The sequence below is a fragment of the Trichechus manatus genome, unplaced genomic scaffold, assembly GCF_000243295.1.
Source record: "Trichechus manatus latirostris isolate Lorelei unplaced genomic scaffold, TriManLat1.0 scaffold00265, whole genome shotgun sequence".
NCBI lineage: Eukaryota > Metazoa > Chordata > Mammalia > Sirenia > Trichechidae > Trichechus > Trichechus manatus.
The window spans coordinates 1,884,966-1,904,662 of NW_004444201.1; the positions used below are offsets into that span (position 1 = coordinate 1,884,966).

Sequence of the window (19,697 nt, forward strand, 5' to 3'; positions counted from 1 at the left end):
AGAATTTTTGCATCTATATTCATGAGAGATACTGGTCTGTAATTTTCTATTTTGCGTGGCATCTTCGCCTGGTTTTGGTATCAGGGTTATGCTGGCTTTGTAAAATGAATTTGGAAGTATCCCTTCCTTATCTATGTTCTGAAAAAGTTTGAGTAGTACTGGTATAAACTATTCCCTGAATGTCTGGTAGAATTCTCCAGTGAAGCCATCTGGGCCAGGGCTTTTTTTTGTTGGGAGTTTTTCTTTTTTTTTTAAATTACCTTTTCAATCTCTTCTCTTGTTATGGGTCTGTTCAGATTTTCACCATCACTTTGTGGTAGTTTGGGTAGGTAGTGTGTTTCTAGAAATTTATCTATTTCCTCTAGGTTTTCAAATTTGTTGCAGTACAGTTCTTAATAATATTGTTATAATCCTTTTTTTTTTTTTCAGTTTGGTCTGTTGTAGTGTCCCCCATTTCATTTCTTATTTGGGTTATTTGCATCCTGTCCTGTTTTTCTTTTGTCAGTCTTGCCAGTGGTTTGTCGATTTTGTTGATCCTTTCAAAGAACCAGCTTTTGGTTTTGTTGAATCTTTCTATTCTCTATTTCATTTATGTCTGCTCTGATCTTTATTCTTTTCCTTCTTCTAGTAGCTGTGGGCTTTTTTGTTGTTCTCCTTCTATTTGTTGGAGTTCTGCTGTTAATGTTTTGATTTTGTCTCTTTTTTCTTTTTTGATGTGTGCATCTATTGCTATAAATTACCCTCTGAGGACTGCCTTTGCTGTGTCCCAAAGGTTTTGGTATGATGTGTTTCCATTCTCGTTTGATTCTAGGTATTTTTTGATCCATCTCTGATTTCTTCTGTTAACCAGTGATGTGTAAGCAGGGTGTTATTCAGTTTCCATGTAATTGATTGTTTTTTCCTTGCTCTTCCTGTTGTTAATTTCTACCTTGATGGCGTTGTGGTCAGAGAAGATACTTTGAATTATCTCAACGTTTTGGATCTTGTTGAGGATTGTTCTGTGGCCTAAGATGTGATATATTCTGGAGAACGTTTCATGTGCACTGGAAACGAATGTGTACTTTGCAGCTGCTGGGTGCAGTGTTCTATGTATGTCTATGAGGTCAAGTTGGCTGATTGTGCCCTATAGGTCTTCTGTATCTTTGCTGAGTTTCTTTGTAGATGTTCTGTCGTTTACCGAGAGTGGTGTGCCGCAGTCTCCTACTATTATTGTGGAATTGTAAATTTGTCTTTTCAGTGCTATTCAACTTTATGTATTTTGGAGCCCTGTTATTGGGTGCGTAGATGTTTATTATGGTTATGTCTTCATGACAGATCTTCCCCTTAATCGTTATATAGTGTCCTTCTTTGTCTTTTACCGTGGATTTTGTTTTAAAGTCTACTTTATCTAAGATTAGTATTGCCACTCCTGCTCTTTTTTGGTAGCTGTTTGCCTGACAGATATTTTTCCATCCTTTGATTTTTAATAAATTTACATCTTTGTTTCTAAGGTGTGTCTCTTCTACACAGCATATTGATGGACCCTGTTTTTTTTTAATCCATTCTCTCACTCTGCATCTCTTTATGGGTGCATTGAGGCCATTTACATTCAGTGTAATTACTGCTAGGTATGAGTTTACTGCTGTTATTTTGTAGTGCTTTTTTTTTTGTGGTGCTGACATTTTCTTTGTTCCTCTCACTCTCCTTTGCTGAGTTCGTTTTGTTTGTGGATTTTTTTTCATTTCTTTTGTTTTTGTAGGTTTTGTTTTTACTGAGACTTCATGGTTTTCTTCTTTATTTAATGAGTAGATTTGTTAACTTTCTTTGTGGTCACCTTGAAATCTACCCTTATCATTCCAGGTTTGAACCAGTCTATTATTACTTGGTATTGCCCTGTCTTCCTCTCCATTAGAAGGTTCTATACCTACACTGTTTATTCCCTCTTTTATTGTTCCCATGTTGTTGTCATTTACAGATTAACCTCTCTAGTTCCTTGCTGTAATCATTTCACTTTTGGATAGTCCCTAAGAGTTCATTTCCTAGGCTGGTGTCAGGCTAGTACAATTCTGTGTCCTAGATTCACCCTGTGGTCTGATGGTGCTTGTTCTCAGCTCGAAGGACTCCCTTTAATAAATCTTGTAAGTTTGGTTTGGTTTTTACATAGTCCCTTAATTTCTGTTTATCTGGACACAATGACCTAATTTCACCACCATATTTGAACGAGAGTTTTGCAGGATATATTTCTCTTGCCTGGCAATTTTTTTCTTTCAAGGTTTTATATACGTCATCCCATTGCTTTCTTGCCTGTATGGTTTCTGCCGAATAATCGGAGCTCAGTCTCATTGTTTCTCCTCTGTATGTGACTTTTTTCTTTTTCTTGAGCTGTTCTCAGGATTCTTTGTTTGTCTTTGATTTTGGTGAGTGTGATTATGATATGCCTTAGTGATTTTCTTTTGGGGTCTATACTATATGGGGTTTGTTGAGCTTCTTGGATGGTCAGCTTTTCATTTTTCATGATATTGAGGAAGTTTTCTGTCAGCAGTTCTTCAATGATCCTCTCTGTGTTTTCTGTTTTCTCCCCGTCTGGAACTCCGTTCACTCGAAGATTTTTGCTTTTGACTTTATTCCAGGTTATTCTCAGGGTTTCTTCATTTTTCTTTGTTCTTTTTTCTGATTTTTCCTTAGACAGAGTTGTATCCAAGTGTTTTTCTTCAGTTTCTCTGACCCTATCTTCCATCGTTTCAAATCTGTTCCTCAGCCCTTCTATGACACTGTCCATTTTTGAAATCTTGTTGTTTACCTTTTGGATTTCTAATTGTTTTTGTATGATTTCTAGTTGTGAATTTTAGCATTTTGTTCCTGTATTATTTTATTGAATTCTTCCATTTTTTGTCTGTATTTTCCATGGATGTCTGCCTTTTACATGAATTTGTCTAGTTTTTTCCTCATTTTTGTCTGCTTTTTGCTTCAACTCTTGGATAATTCTGAGTATTAGAGATTTGGATTCCCTATCAGGTAGTTCTAGTGCCTTTTCTTCTACTGGAAAGTCATCTGGTGTTTTATTTTGGGTGCCTACTGGAACCATCCTGCCCTGTTTTTGTATATGTTTTGATATTGTCTGCTGTCTTAGGGGCATTCAGTAGTAATTTTCCTTGTTTATTGATTGTAGATTTGTTTCGTCCTGCTTTTTTGTTTTATTTGGTTATGTCTTAGCAGGTGGGCTGTGCCTTTGTTGTTTGCTCATCTGTGGGCACAACACTTTTCACCTCCTTCTCCAATGGGCAGGGTCAGTCACTCAGGTATGGTACAGCAAAGTAAGTCCAGGTGAAGGGGAGTTGCTGGGTTGTTTGTGGTACGTACTAGAGCTGCCAGGGCAGGCTGGGAATCACTGCAGGGCAGCTTCCGGTAGTCCCTGCCTATGCTGCTTGGGGGTGTGATGTTCAGCTCCCAGTGCAGGTAGGTAGGAAGGAGCGGGGAGACCATGATGTGTGGTGCCAAGACAGGTATGGGAAAGAGGAGAGAGACAAGAGAGGAACAGGAGCTAAAAACGTACACAGAAACAAAAAGTAGTGCTAAGGGAACTTGCTTTTGGAGTGGAGAGATGAGGGACTGAGAAATGGAGAAAAACAAAAATAAAAAAAAGAAGAAGAAAAAAACGAATAAATAGAGAAACTGGAAATGAAGAAAGACAAAAAGGGAAAAAGAGAGAAAAGAAAAGAAAACAAACAAACAAAAAAAAAAAAAAGAAAAAAGAAATGCCCCCAGGGATGTCACTATGCATCTGCACAGATTAACGGAGTATCTCCCTAGCCACGTGGTACTGCCCGGCCAGAAGGGGCTCTCAAGCTGAGAAAGAAAAAGAAAACAAACAGAACAAATGAGAATAAACAAAAAGCCCCAAGGGTCTCACCAGCGCAGCGGCATGGACCAGGAAGCAGTTCCACAGTTGAGCAGTGCCTCGCAGCCCCCCAGGAAGATGCCAAGATGGCCACTGAGCCAGGTATTAGAGAGAAAGGAGGGGGAGGTGGTGAGAGATAAGGAAGAAATCTATATAAATAGATAAAAGCAACACCAGAGACCAACTTATGGCATGCAGGGAGCCAGCCAGTATGGGCGGTTGGAATCCAAGTGACACCAGGGTGAAGCTGGTGCTTCCCAGCCAAGAGACTGTGGCTGCGGGAAGCAGAGGAGTCCGAGTGGGGGTGAAGAAGGGTGGGGGGGTTGTTCTGTCTCCTGCTGGAAGCTCTGTGAAGCTGCTTTCTCATACCTCCTGTTTGTCGATCTCCGGCAGGAGTCCAAGATCATGGATCCGTGCTGGGGTAGCTAATAGGGGACCTCTGTATGTATCTCTCCTACTCTCTGTTCTCTGTCACTTTCTTATTCCTTTCAGTGCTTGGCTGGGTTCTTTATCTCTTCATCTGATGCTTAGGGTTTCAGCACTGACGTGTGACTCTGTTTGACTTAGTTTTTCAGATCTTTGCTGTGGAGGAACGGTGTGGTGCTTCTGACTATAGTGCCACGTTGCCCGGAAGTCCCCCAAGTGATTCTTATGTATGATAAATTTTGAGAATCGACTCAAAAATTGCTCCCTATCCAGAAGTATTAGCATTGCCTGGGAACTTGTTAGTAACGCAAATTCTGAGCAGGGGTTCAAATTGGAACTAACTGGTCTGAAACTCTGACACACACACACACACAGACACACACAAATGTACAATTACATCGTGTCACACAATCTAGACTGTGTACTGAAAACCATTTTAGAGTAATGCTGTAATTCACCTGTGGGATTATACAGTATAATGACTCAAGCTGTATTTGAGAGGATTTAATAAATATAAACTTCTAAGGCCTGATTTTCAATAAGCCTTCAGAGATGAGACAATCCTAACAGATGGTTGGGGCAAAGACATTTTAAACAAAGAAAAATTAACCAACATTCCAATGGACTAGAATGGTGTTATATATGGATAAGACTTTTTATCTATAATATTCTAAGCAAGTATTATAGTGATGGTTAATGTTATGTGTCGGCTTGGCCATAATTCTCAGTGGTTTGGCAGACATTATGTAATCATTTTCCACTTTGTGATCTGATATGAGCAGCCAATAATTGGAAGGGGCGTTTCCTTGGGGGTGTGGCCTGCATCAAATATATATGGGTATTCTGGTAAAGCTTGCTCTATCAATCCTGCATTCATCTCATCATCCTCAGACCTCTGAGAAGCCTTCAGTCTGCTGCCTGCAGATTTTGGATTAACCAGTTGCCCCAACCCCGTGAGCCAGCAGCCTGCTGCCTGACCTGCAGATTTGGGTTTCATCAACTCCTGCAGCCATGTAAGTCAGGAGAAGTCCCCAGCCTGCGGCCTGACCCACAGATTTGGGACTTGCTAGCCTCTACAATTGTAGGAGCCATTTCCTTGAAATAAATCCATGCATACACATTTATATATACGCTTCACTGGTTTTGTTCCTCTAGAGAACCCAGACTAAGACAGTTACTTAAAATTCTATTTTCTTGTTTAAATTTGCTTTTTTATTAAACAGAATTTTTAATTTACACATACCTAAATCAAGATATCCCTTCCTGGAGATTTCTTTTGTTACTTAAAATTTAAACATTTCATTTTCTTCTAATTCTTTTTTTAACACCTTGATTTTTTTTTTTTTTTAAAAATTCAACTCTTTAAGCCATCTGAGTTTACTATAGTATAAGACAAGAAACAAAATAATTTTTTCTATACTGCTAATGACTTTTCTTCAACAACTTTATTTTAAAATCCTTCTGTGTACAACTGTTTTATAGCAGATATTTCAGTACATATGTCTGGGTTTTCTATAGTCTTCCATTGGTCTGTTTCTGTGTCAGGACTATACTCTGCTCTAAAGAGTTTCCTCCCCTTCCCTTCTGTTTCTTAATGTACACAAACCTCATCCTTTGGTTTTCTCAATTTTGGAGTCATTTTGATGAAACCCAAAAATAAACCTGCTAAGATTTTGGCTGAAATTGTATTAAATCTCTAAATAGTACTGGAAAGAACTGTAGGTCCTCATCATACATTCACAATCCATCTCATGCTGCTCTATGTTAAACATTCTTGTAATTATTTAACACCTGTCTGTCCTAAACTATAAGCTAGCTGTCTTGGTTACTACACTAATATCCAGGGACTGAATTGATGTTTACAATATTTAGCCTTCCTATAGAACACAAATCTTCTCTTTGAATTGCTTATACAAGGTTTTGGAGATTTCTTTATAAAACATCACAAATAACTCTCAATAAATTTATCAATGATTTAAAGTTTTATAGATGCAATGATAATTTCATTATTCCCAATTTAAATTTCACCTCTGATTTATTAGCCTTGCAGTCTCAAATACAGTACCATTTATATACTAGAACAGAGCCCTGGTGGCACAGTAGTTAAGAGCTCGGATGTTAATCAAAAAGTCGGCAGTTCAAATCCACGAGCAGTTCCTTGGAAACCCTATGGGGCAGTTCTACTCTGTCCTGTAGGGTTGCTATGAGCTGGAATCGACTTGACAGCAATGTTGTATATCCTAGAACAGTTTTTGTTTTGCTTTTTTTTAAACCATGGCCCACAATAAGAATTAAATTTTATATCACAACCAAGTACACGTATACATGAATATGTACGCACGTATGTATATCACATTAAAAACATGTTTCACCAAATATTTGTCCTTATTACATGGAATTTTTCTGTTATTTTCTGTATTATACTTAATTAAGAAAGAATTATAGTTATAATTCAATAACCAATTGATCCAATGACCAGCTGATCCAATAACCAGCTGGAATCTGAAAAACAATACACTAGGTAAAGGATGAGAATTGTGTCCTCTTTTTATTTTCAGAGACTTACCACAATCTCTGCTTATCAAGTATAATAATGATGAAATAACAATAACTAAACAAATACTGAAGTAAATTAAATTAGCTTCCTGAGCAGCTATGTAAAATTGTGAGCAGCACAAGTAATTAACCTTTGACCTTACACTATTATTACTGTTGTTGCTAATGCTGTTATTAATAACAGCTAACATTTATTGATTGATTTCTATGTGTCAGGCACTAGCACTTTTCACAATAGTCCCGAGCTAAACCAAGACCAAACCCACTGCTGTCGAGTTGATTCTGACTCACAGCAACCCTACAGGACAGAGTAGAACCACCCCAAAGGGTTTCCAAGGAGAAGGTGGTGGATTTGAACTGCCGACCATTTGGTTAGCAGCTGTACCTCTTAACTACTGCACTTCCAGGGCTCCAGTTCTGAACTAGGTACTATTATTATCTCCGTATCGTTGATGAGGAAATTGAGGCACAGGAAGTTTAAGTAACTTACCCAAGATTACATAGCAAACAAGTGTAGAATTGGTCTGAACCCAAATCTCAGCCTTGGAATTACCTGTTCTGATTTTTTGAAATTACATTTATTCTCTAATTGTCATCATAATATCTACTTCAGCATAAAATCTGAATTTGTATTTACTATAAAAATTTGCTATCAATCAAAGTTTGCGTATCTTCTCTCTTTCCCCAATGACAAAGACTACTGTCACCAAGAATCTTTGGATTACATCGAATTCCCGTGCTTTCTGAGACAGATTTTTCAGTTCTACTTTCAATTTTGTGAAGTCTCTGTTATACTTCCAATAAATTCGTTTTTTGTTAAGTTTGCAAGTTTTGCTGCTTGTAATCAAAGAAGCCAAACTGATATAAATCCAAAATGTAATACCTGGGTTTCTGACTTATTTGCCTATGTCTGAATCTCTAAATTACCTACATTAGAACCCACTCCATTTTCTACTAAAACTCTGTCTTGCCTTTGGAAATCCTTTATAGTTTATGTCCCTTTCTCCTTCACCCAGATTCCAGGATTAAATTCTTATCACTGAAAACCAGTCTGTGGTCAAAGGCCTAAAGGAGACTTAATGGTGCCCACTGGTCCCAAGATGTTTCATGGCCATGCTCTGTCCAGATATTGGGAGATATCTTTCACTCCCACACCCAAACACTGCATATATGCCTAGACAGTCAGCATCAGCCACACAGTGTTCTGTCATCATGACTAGATGCCGTAGCAAACCTATCCCACTCAGATGAGCTAGTCTAGCTCAAAAGCACAGCCTTTCTTTCCAGAGCTCTGCATCACGATGCAATTAACCAACAAATCCCTTCTTCTAACAGGCCAAATGACACAGCATACTATATTAAGTGCTTCACTGCCTAAACTATCAGCTGAGTGACGCCAGTAAAGATAAATTATATGGTTCTATTATCCCCACACAAAATAACTGAATTCCTTTTTTCATCTTCTCTTCTAAATATCTTCATCTGTGGCTTCTTGTGGTATTTCAAATAAAAAACAGATCTTAAAAGCACTCAGAAGATTAAAGGGAACAGCAATACAAATTATGGCTGATTTCTTAACAGAAAGAATGGAGTCCAGATGCAACAGCATCTTTAAAACACTAAAAGAGAAAAAACAAAACAAAACCAAAATTGACAACCTAGAATTCTCTACCTAGCAAAAACAGTCTTCAAAAATGAAAGCAAGACGAAAACATTCTCAGATAAAAATAACATCTGAGCAAATCTGTCTTCAACAAACATATGAAATATGCTGAAAGAAGTTCTTCATGTTAAAGAAAAATACCAAAATTGCAATAAGGAATGAAAACACGCACAAAAAGTAAAAGTAAAATATAAGACAATCAGAGGACAGAAGAGAAGATGAATGTAATTATTATACTGTTGTAAAGTTCTTGCATGACATAGTATAATAGTGCTTAAAGGTAGACTGTGATAACTCTATATATACTGCAATCTGCAGAGCAACCACACACACACACACACACACACCCTTACACACACAGGCTATAAAAACCAATGTGGCAGATAAAATGAAATAGTATAAAACAGGCAATCATCCAAGGTAGGAAAGGAAGAACTGAGGAAAAAAAGAATAAATGAGATAAAGGGGGAGAAACAAATACCAATTCTATCAACAGTTACATTAAATATAAATATTTCAATTAAAAGGCAGAAATTCTCAGACAGGAGAAAAAGAGCAAGACCCAGCTAAACTGTTCTCAAAATACACACACATACTTTAAAGGCTAACTGTAAGATACATTTAAAGTAAAAGGGCAGAAAAAAATACACTAGGTAAAAAACACTAACCAAAAGAGAGCTGAAGTAGCAATATTAATAGAAAACAGATTTTAAGACAAGATTTTTTTTTATAATTTTTTTAAATTGTACTTCAGGTGAAGGTTTACAGAACAAATAGTTTCTCATTGAACAGTAGTACACATATTGTTTTATGACATAAGTTAACAACCCCACAACATGTCAACCCTCTAACTTCGCAACCTTTTTTTTGGTGAAAATATACATAGCCAAAGATACACCATTTCAAAAATTTCTACAAGCACAGTTCAGTGACATCGACTACGCTCTTCCCATTGTGCTGCTATTCTCACTTTAGATGAAAGCTTACAGAACAAAATAATTTCTCATTGAACAGTTAGTACACATGTTGCCCTATGACAATGGTTAACAACCTCACAACACATCAACACTGTCCTTACTCAACCTTGGGTTCCCTACATCAACTTTCCTGTCCCCTTCTGCCTTCTAGCCCTTGTCCCTGGACTGCTGTGCCTCATTAGTCTCATTTGGTTTTATGCAGTTGTCCAATCCCCAGCTGAAAAGTGAACCTTGAAGTGACTTCACCACTGAGCTAAAAGGGTGTATGAGGGCCATACTCCTGGGGTTTCTCCAGTCTACTTTAGGCCAGTAAATCTGGTCTTTTCTCATGTGTGATAGAATTTTGTTCTACATCCTTCTCCAGCTCTGTCCAGAACCCTCTGTTGTGATCCCATCAGAGCAGTCAGTGGTGGTAGCTGGGCACCATCTAGCTGTACTGGACTCAGTCTGGTGGAGGCCTTGGTAGCTGTGGTCCATTAGTCCTTCGGACTAATCTTTTTCTTGTATCCTGTTCTATTCATTCTCCCTTGCTCCTGAAGGGACGAAACCAGTGGAGTATCTTAGATGGCTGCTCACAGGCTTTTAAGATCCCAGACGCTACTCACCAAGGTAGAATGTAGAACACTGTCTTTATAAACTGTTATGCCAATTGAGCTAGATGTTCCCCGAGACCATGGTCCCCACAGCCCTCTGCCCAGCAATTCAGTCCCTCAGGGAGTTTGGATGTGTCTAGGGAGCTTCCATGACCTTTCCTTGTACAAGTTGTGCTGGTTTTCCCCAGTATTGTGTACTGTCAAGACAAGATTTTGTTAGAGAATTTAGCACACTTCTCTCTATAAATGATAAGAAGACTACACACTGAATCAGTAAATATACAGAAGATTAGAAACACACTACTAACCATCCTAACATAATTAATGTTTGTAAGATACTATACTCCAAAACTACAGAATAAATACTCCACTCCAGTGTGTGTGGAACATTCACCAAGAAAACCATATGCTGGAACCATAAAAAGTCTCAACAAATTTAAAAGGAATTAAATAAAAGAGTGTATTTTCAAATCACAATGCTTTTAAATTAAAAAAAAAAAAAATCAGTAAGGGAAGATCGACATCCAGGCACGACAACGTGAAGAACGCCACTGAACCGTGCTCAGTGAAACTGCTGAAAACTATACAGAAAACAACCACGTAAAGCCCCTGGAAATGGCAAACAGCAAAGCAAGAAACATCTACTCAAGAAGATCCATGAAAATTTGGTAAGAAAGGTGAGAATTCATGGTACTTGAAGGAGGACAGCTCCCTCCCTCCCCATTCCTGCCCCAAAAACACAGGGTTCCCTCTCTTCCCAGCTTCCAGTTGGAGGTTCTTCTTCCAGGGAGGGGCAAGACTTCGGCATTTCTCATCCTTTCCCCAGCTACTTGTTGCTAGGGCTACGTCTCAGATGGGCGTATTCAAAAGGTGGGAACTCCTTTCTCCCACACAGTCCCCACTCTTGGAACAGAGGCTCTATCTGCAACATTCATGCCACATCTTGATGCAATGATTCCATGCCAGGAGAGGCAGCTGAGAGGATGCTACCCTCCCTGCCTGCCATCAAGCACTCAGTTCCTAGAGGTATCACTAAAAAAAAAGACTGCCTCTGTTCTAGGCACAGGGATTTTGCCTGGGGGAAGAAGTGGGTCCTAAAAGAGACAGCTCCTAATCTCTTCCCAAAAGAACTGAGTCCATATGCAACTGAGCCTGAAGGAGTTCAAGCCCAAGGGTGCTCTGAAGAACACAGAAGGTTATACTAAAAGGCAGCTGTGAAAATCTGAACTGGGTCTCAGGGTATGCATCAGTGTTGGTTTCCCGATATTGATGATTATACTGTGGTTGTAACAAGGTTGCTGGATATAAACTCAATAAACAAAAGTTGACTGCATTTCTGTTACCTGTAACGATCCATTAGAAAATGGTAGCATTTACAACAGCAACAATAACTTGAAGTACTAGAAATAAACTTTTAAAAAAATTGTACAAGCCCATTATAGAAAAATATATAAAACTTTAGAGAAAAAATTACAGAAAACCAAACAATGAACCTATATACCATGTTCTTGATTGTTGTTGTTAGGTGCTGTCAAGTCAATTTTCAACTCACAGCAACCCCATGTGACAGAGTAGAACTGTCCCATAGGGTTTTCTAGCCTGTAATCTTTACGGGAGCAGATCACCAGGGTCTTTCTCCCAAAGAGCTGCTGGGTGGGTTCAAACCACTAACCTTTAGGTTAGCAGCCAAATACTTAACCATTGCACCACCAGGGCTCCTTATGTTCTTGATTAAGAAGTCTAAATTTTTTAAGATGTCAATTTTCCCCAAACTGATCTACTCATTCATTGCTATTCCCATCAAAATCCCAAAAGGGTTTTACATAGGACTCAACAAAATGATTCTAACATTTTATGAAAAATCAAAAGACAAAGAGGAGTTAAGATACTTTTGAAGACCGACATGAAAGTCATGATGATGTACTATCAAGTCTTACTATAAAAGTTACAGTCAGATTGTATAATTTTCTACTGAAAGTGATCTCCACTTCATGTCTTACATACACCAAAATCAATTCCAAGATATTTTAAATTTAATTGTGAAGGTCAAAACTCTTACTGTTTTTAGAAAGGAAAACTACTTCAAGACAAGGAAGAATTTCCTAAACAAGATACTAAAAGCACAACCCATAAAGTAAAATTTTGATAAATTCAACTACATTATAAAAAGAACTTTTGTTCATTAAAGGATACCAGAGAGTGAAAAAGGCCACAGATTAGAAGAAGACATTTGCAACATATATAACCAACAAAGTACTTATATCTAGGGAAAAGAAAAAAAAAAAAACTCTAACAAACATACACATACACAAAATGAACAAAAGACATGACATAAAAATGTTCCATAACATACAAAGAGGCTTAACTTCATTAATGGTCAAGAAAATGTAAATTAAAACCACAACTAAATATCACTATATTCCTCTGAATTACACTGTTGACGAAGAATACTGAATATACTATGGACTGCCAGAAGAACAAACAAATCTGTCTTAGAAGTGAGGATGGTGAGATTCATCTCACATACTTTGAACATGTTATCAGGAGGGACCAGTCCCTGGAAAAGGACATCATGCTTAGTAAAGTAGAGGGTCAGCAAAATAGAGGAAGACCCTCAATGAGATGGACTGACACAGTGGCTGCAACAACGGGCTCAAGCATAACAATGATTGTGAGGATGGCGCGGGACTGGGCAGTGTTCTGTTTTGTTGTACATAGGGTCGCTATGAGTCAGAACCAACTCGACGGCACCTAACAACAACAACATATTCCTATTACGTGAGAAAAATTACGAAGTTAGATGATACCAAGTGTTAAAAAGATGTGGAGCAATGGGAAACAACATCTACTACACAAGGGTGTGAAAATAGATTAAACAGCTTTGGAAAAGAGACTGGTATTTCTAGAGTAGAACACTCCCAAAGTTCCAAAGGAACTTTTGCACATGTAGCAGGAAAATGTTAACAGTATTATCTGTTATACCATAAAAAACCTGAAATAAACCAAACGTACATCAAGAGTAAATGGACAAAAAGATTATAGTTTGTTTATACAATGGAATAACACAGAAATGAAAATTAATGAGTAGAACTAAACATACAAATATGAAGGAATCCCAGAGATAATGTTGAAAGAAAGAAGTCACAGAGTAATACAGTATAATTTTAAAAATCTTCCATTAAGATAAAAAATGGATCAGAATGTACTAGACTTTCCAGTAGTTAAAATTCGATCCCAGAAGAGCAATGCCTTCAAGTTTCTAAGGGAAAACTCACTTCCATGCCAGTATTCCATACCAGCCAAAATATTAACATCAATCAAATGTGAGAGGAAAATAGATTTTCATTAGTGTAGTAAAAAAAAAAAAAAAAGTTACCATTCATTCATCCTGTTTTAGAAAGTAAATTAAGGATATACTCCAGCAAAATGAGAGTGTAAACTTAGAAAAAGAACATATGCCATCTAGGAAATAGTGGATCCAATCCATGAATGTGGCAAAAGGAAGTCCCACTATGACAACTCTACAGAAGCTTTGGACAGTAACCTGTTTAGAGTAGACCAGACTGACTAGGGCAGGAAGGTGGGCAGAAGTACTATTTTTTCATTAAGCCTTTAGGTACTATGTGATTTTTCTTTAAACCATGGTATGTATCACATTTATTTGTTTAATTTAATAATATTAAAAGAGAAAAGATTAAAAAGGGACAGTTACATGAAATCTTAAGACTCACTCAGCTTTTCTATTAGCATTTTGGGAAACTTTAAACATGTTCTAAAAAGATTCTGAAATTGTCTTCTCTTAATTTTGTTTTCACTGCATAACAAACAGTAAAGTCAATCTGATCAGTGTATACTGTGTAAAATTCCAGAGGTCATAATGACTGAAAGGAGATATTCAGAGATTCACAATATTACATAAGTACCTCAAAAAACATTCTTCAATCTTTATGGTATTAATCATTGGTTACCCATTCCCCTCCTCCCTCCAGAATCACGCTCCTTCTCTCATTCTTAAAGGTGGTCTGATCTGAATAGCTCATATTTAAGATGTTTCATGATTTAGGGCAGTAAATCCAGACACAATGGAAGGTACGTGGTACAACTAGTACAATGACTGGCTCAGGGTACATATTTCACATGTTAGTTATTTTTCACCTTTTCCTTTCCCCTTTCCTTTGACTCTGAAGCTCCTGATAAGAAAATCTTCTCCGTAGACCAGCAAGCAGAGAAATACTATAGATCGGAGCCTACCTCCTAGCTATAGTGAAACTACACTGTAAGCTCTATGTTTGAACATATCAATTATGGAATCTCTTTCTATATAAAAGGAGAGTCTAAGAATACCAAATCCTAAAAAGATTCTCCCATTTCTTGCTCCCAAGTTAGCATGGAAAATTTTCCTTTCAAAAATAGTTCCTTTCAAAAAGTATATTCACAAGAATAGACAGTAGTCCAGATAATCTATAACTGAGTAATACAAAACAATTTACATAACTTTAACAGAGTATTTACACTAACTGTCATTACTAACTCCAGAGCCATATTTCACTTCAAGAAGCATTTACTGAGCATATACCCTGGATTCTGTTTTGATGGCCTCCAGGAATTCTAAGACTTGGTCCTTACTCATAAGAAGTTAATAAACACAACCCTGAGAAAGGTGGCCAGAGAGTAAGATGAACAGCAGGAAGAAGCCAGACTGTTCTTTCTCAATCACAGTTTTAAGCTAAATGTGGCTAGTCTACAAAATACAAATATAGATTATCAAAAAAACAAGCAAAAAGTATCCAAGACTTAATTAGTATTTTATTCCTTGATTTTCTGTTTTGCATCTGATCTTATCTCTATGTGCTAAATGCTTGAGGCAAAGGAAGTTCTATTGAAATCAGAAGCCAGGTCCTACCATCAGCTCACTTTGACTTAGTCAATCACACCACTGCCATGAGTCTATATTTTCTCAAGTAAAAAATGAGAGGACTAGGGTAGATTAAACTGGAATGTTCCAACCAAAAATTAAATTATGTGACCAGCAAAGGTGAATTTACTAGTAAATTGCATGACTACTATATGCAAGGGTCACTATGAGTCGGCATCAACTCCATGGCAACGGGTGTGTGCAAATAAACACTGCTAAGGTTTCTTATTTCCCACTTAGCTGAAATTACAGTAGCAGCCATTGATTATGGAATGTTCAGGTATTAGACTGCATGATTTACACCTACTATTTCTAATTCTCAACAACCTTGCGATGTAGGTTCTATAAAACTGAGTAAACAGAAGGAGAGCAACTAGCTTACCAAAGCTCACGCAGGCATAAATGCTCGGGACTGTACTGAGACCTGATGCAAAATCTCATGTTTCATCCTCCTACAAAAGTTCATATTATGTACTATTTACATGCATTATTTCTGCAGAGATCTAAATGATACCAAAACCAGTGGCCATTGAGTCAATTCCAACCCATGGCAACCCCACGTGCTGCAGAGTAGAACTGCACCATAGGGTTTTCCTAGCAGATCACCAGGCCTGCCTTTCAAGGTGCCTCCGGGTGGGTTCAAACCGCCAACCTTTCAGTTAACAGTCGAGTGCTTAACCATTCGCACCACCCAGGGACTCCTAGAGATCTAAATATGCATTAGGAAACCAGGCAAGTTTATTTAAAAAAAAAAGTCAAGTCAATCCACTTTGCAATTCAAACTATCAGAGCTGGAAATATTCACTATCAACTCACCTGATGCAACAGACGTTTCAGTTTCAGTAACTGAGTTTTCACAGCAGTGCAATCCTGGACCATGTGTCGGAGGGTCATTTCATCCAGTATCACAGTATTTTCTGGTACATCTACAAACATCTTCTGAGCCTGGAAAAACGGGGTTCCTCCATAGCTTTCAAAATGACCCAAAGGAGATTCTCTATAGGGAGAGCCTCTGGAAGTATAGGAGAAGAAGGGAGTTGGGGGGTGGGGGGTGGGAGGAGACATACAGTACAATTTTAGTAAGAAATAAAAATAAAGATATTATTGCAATAATTATTACAAATCATTTATCATTATCATAAAGCTTGTAACTTGAACTCACCTCAGGCAAGGAATTTGTTTCTACTGAAAGGTCCAATCAGCTCTAGCTATCATTAATAAAATTATCCTCTACACTACTACCCCCTTTTTGGTGTACTTTACTCTATGGCTGAATAATCCTTCCTTAGGAAATAGAACAGACACAAAATACTCTGGAAAACTCTTACCCAGCAAAAAGTATGCTTATTCTTCCTTTTCTACATTGACTACCTGCTCTTAGCTTTAGATTTTGCAAGGTCTCTTCAGCTTCACATCTTTTCAGCCTCCTAACTATGCTACCCACTCTTAATTCCCAGCTTGGATACACTCCTGGACTCAAATTTCCTATGCAATTCAGCAGAAGGGTAACACAGATGTACTGTTAAATTGATTTTTTCCATTGTTCTTACACTGCTGATATAACAATTCTCTTTAGTTTTTAGATTTTACAATGCTCTTTAGTTTCAGCCAATAATATGCATGTGGAATAAGAGAAAAAATACAAGATAATATATTTCATGGGAATCAAAAACACAGTCTTTTAACCAGAAGTCACAGATGCAGCAATTTAAAAATTACTGCATTCATTTTACACGTGATTCCAGGTGGTTCTCAAATTAAGACAAGAATTTATTATGTATGTGAAATCTAAATACTTAAAATAATGTGGTGAAAAAAGTATTCTCTCCAATATAATGATCATGTTAACATATCAGGATTAAAGTTAAATTCACCATTAATTAAATTTGAAAAAATCTGATCAAGTTCTATAGAAATATGATTTCTACTTAATTTTCTACCTTTTCAGAAATACTTCCAAATCTCTGAATTCTTCAATAATCAATATAAGTTTGGTATTTACCAGTTTCTTTTTCTTTGAAATGACCTCTCATACTTAACTTCAGGCGCGGCTTTTTTTAACCCCAAGAAAAGATTCTTAGGAATTTTAAAATTGTTGATTCATAGGTAACTTATAGACACGCAACTCTATTTTTATCTGCTCAAAACTATCAATTTTCAAATAGTGATCGATTAATTAGTATGAATTTAGCCATCCACGACTGAAGTGATACACAACCTATTTATGGGGTGATAAAAAATGTATAACTATAAAAAGGTACTCAAACATATAGAATCAACTGACAAATGAACAGTAAAGATGTAAAGAATTATGTTTTCAGATACAAAAATGCTGACATACTTTGGGAAATTTTTGTGAGTAAGAAAGGACTTGGGAGGAGGGATAAAGTATAAGTTTTGGGTTTGCCTGAAAAGAGAGACTAAGATTTTCTAGAAAAAGAAAATGAAACAAAAAGGCACAAGGCATACTTTCTAGAGATGCGGAGGCAAACTCTCTAATATGCTCTACAAGGCTGCAGACAGCCTGTACCACTTTATTCTTCAGCTTCACCCTCAACTTACTGTGTTCTTCAGACTGACTTCTTAAAATCCATACCTAATTGTGGGAAATTCCCAAAGCATGCTACCATCACCTTCATCTCCAAACCCACGTCCTCTATCTCCCGGCTATTTTTTTTTTTTTTTAAGGTGAGTACTACTTATTTATTTTTTATTGTACTTTAGGTGAAGGTTTACAGAACAAATAGTTTCTCATTAAACAGTCAGTACAAATATCGTTTTATGACATTGGTTAACAACCCCATGACATGACAATCCTCTCCTTCTCTACTTTTTTTTTTTTTTTGGTGAAAATATACATAGCCAAAGGCACACCATTTCAAAAATTTCTACATACACAATTCAGTGACATCGATTGCGTTCTTCCAGTTGTGCTGCTATTCTCACTTTAGATGATGGTTTATAGAACAAAATAGTTTCTCATTAAACAGTTAGTACACAAGTTGTCCTATGACAATGGTTAACAACCCCACTACATGTCAACACTGTCCCTTCTCAACTTTGGGTTCCCTATCACCAGCTTTCCTGTCCCCTTCTGCCTTCCAGTCCATGTCCCTGGACTGCTGTGCCTTATTAGTCCCATTTTGTTTTATGAGGCTGTCCAATCACCGGCTGAACAGTGAACCTCGGCAGTGACTTCACCACTGAGCTAAAAGAGTGTCTGGGGGCCATACTCTCAGGGTTTCTCCAGTCTGTGTCAGGCTAGTAAATCTGGTCTTTTTCTGTGTGTGTTAGAATTTTGTTCTACATCCTTCTCCAGCTCTGTCCAGGAACCTCTGCTGTGATCCTGGTCAGAGCAGTCAGTGGTGGTAGCCAGGCACCATCTAGCTGTACTGGACTCAGTCCGGTGGAGGCCTTGGTAACTGTGGTCCTTTAGTCCTTTGGATTAATCTTTTCCTTGTATCCTGTTTTCTTCATTCTCCCTTGCTCCCAAAGGGACGAGACCAGTGGAGTATCTTAGATGGCTGCTCACAGGCTTTTAAGACCTCAGACACTACTCACCAAGGTAGAATGTAGAACATTGTCTTTATAAACTATGTTATGCCAATTGAGCTAGATGTTCCCCGAGACCATGGTCCCCACAGCCCTCCGCCAAGCAACTCAGTCCCTCAGGGAGTTTGGATGTGTCTATGCAGCTTCTATGACCTTTCCTTGAACAAGTTGTGGGGGTTTCCACAGTATTGTGTACTGTCTCACCCTTCACCCAAGATACCAATTACCTTTTGTCTATTTAGTATTCCCACCCCCACCTCTGTCATCCCTCCTAACCAACAAAGATTGTTACTTTTAGGGTGTAAACTTTTTCATGAGTTTTTACAAATAAAGGTCTCATACAATATCTGTCCTTTCGTGACTGACTTACTTCACTCAGCATAATGTCCTCCAGTTTCATCCATGTTATGAGATGCTTCACAAATTCATCATTGCTCTTTACCATTCTGTAGTACTCCACTGTGTGTATGTACCATACCTTGTTTATCCATTCATGTGTTGATGGGCATCAAGGTTGTTTCCATCTTCTTGCTACTGTGAACAATGCTGCCATAAACATGGGTGTGCATATGTCTATTCATGTGATGGCTCTTATTTCTCTAGGATATATTTCTAGGACTGGGATTGCTGGATCATATGGTACTTCTATTTCTAGCTTTCTAAAGAAGCGCAAAATCATTTTCCAAAATCGTTGTATCATTTTGCATTCCCACCAGCGGTGCATAAGAGTTTCTATCTCCCCGCAGTCTCTCCAACATTTGTTATTTCCAGTGTTTTTGATATGTGCCAGCAATGCCGGGATGAGATGGTATCTCACTGTGGTTTTAATTTGCATTTTTCTAACGGCTAGTGATCGCGAGAATTTCCTCAAGTGTCTGTTGGTCGCTTGAATGTCTTCTTTGGTGAAGTGTCTGTTTATTTCCTTTGCCCATTTTTTAATAGGATCATTTGTCTTTTTGTTGCAGAGGTGTTGGATTTTCTTGTAGATTATGGAGATCAGACCTTTGTCTGACTTATACTGTCCAAAAATTTTTTCCAAGTCTGTAGGTTCTCTTTTTACTCTTTTGGTGAAGTCTTTTGAAGAGCATAGGTGTTTGATTTTTAGAAGATCCCAGTTATCTAGCTTACCTTTTGCGGT

The 19,697-nt window shown here is 37.7% G+C and overlaps 1 protein-coding gene across 9 annotated transcripts in view; it reads right to left on the bottom strand.

Moving 5' to 3' along the window:
• CCSER2 (coiled-coil serine rich protein 2) overlaps window positions 1–19,697 on the bottom strand; it is a 285,551-nt gene that overhangs the window by 88,892 nt on the left and 176,962 nt on the right. For all 9 annotated transcript variants that reach the window (XR_002822873.1, XM_023724846.1, XM_023724847.1 and 6 more), the window contains one exon: window positions 15,824–16,019. Coding sequence is in view for 8 of the 9 variants with exons in the window: in XM_023724846.1 (XP_023580614.1) it covers window positions 15,824–16,019 (196 nt within the window). In the remaining variant the exon portion in view is untranslated. The remainder of the gene's footprint in view (window positions 1–15,823; window positions 16,020–19,697) is intronic.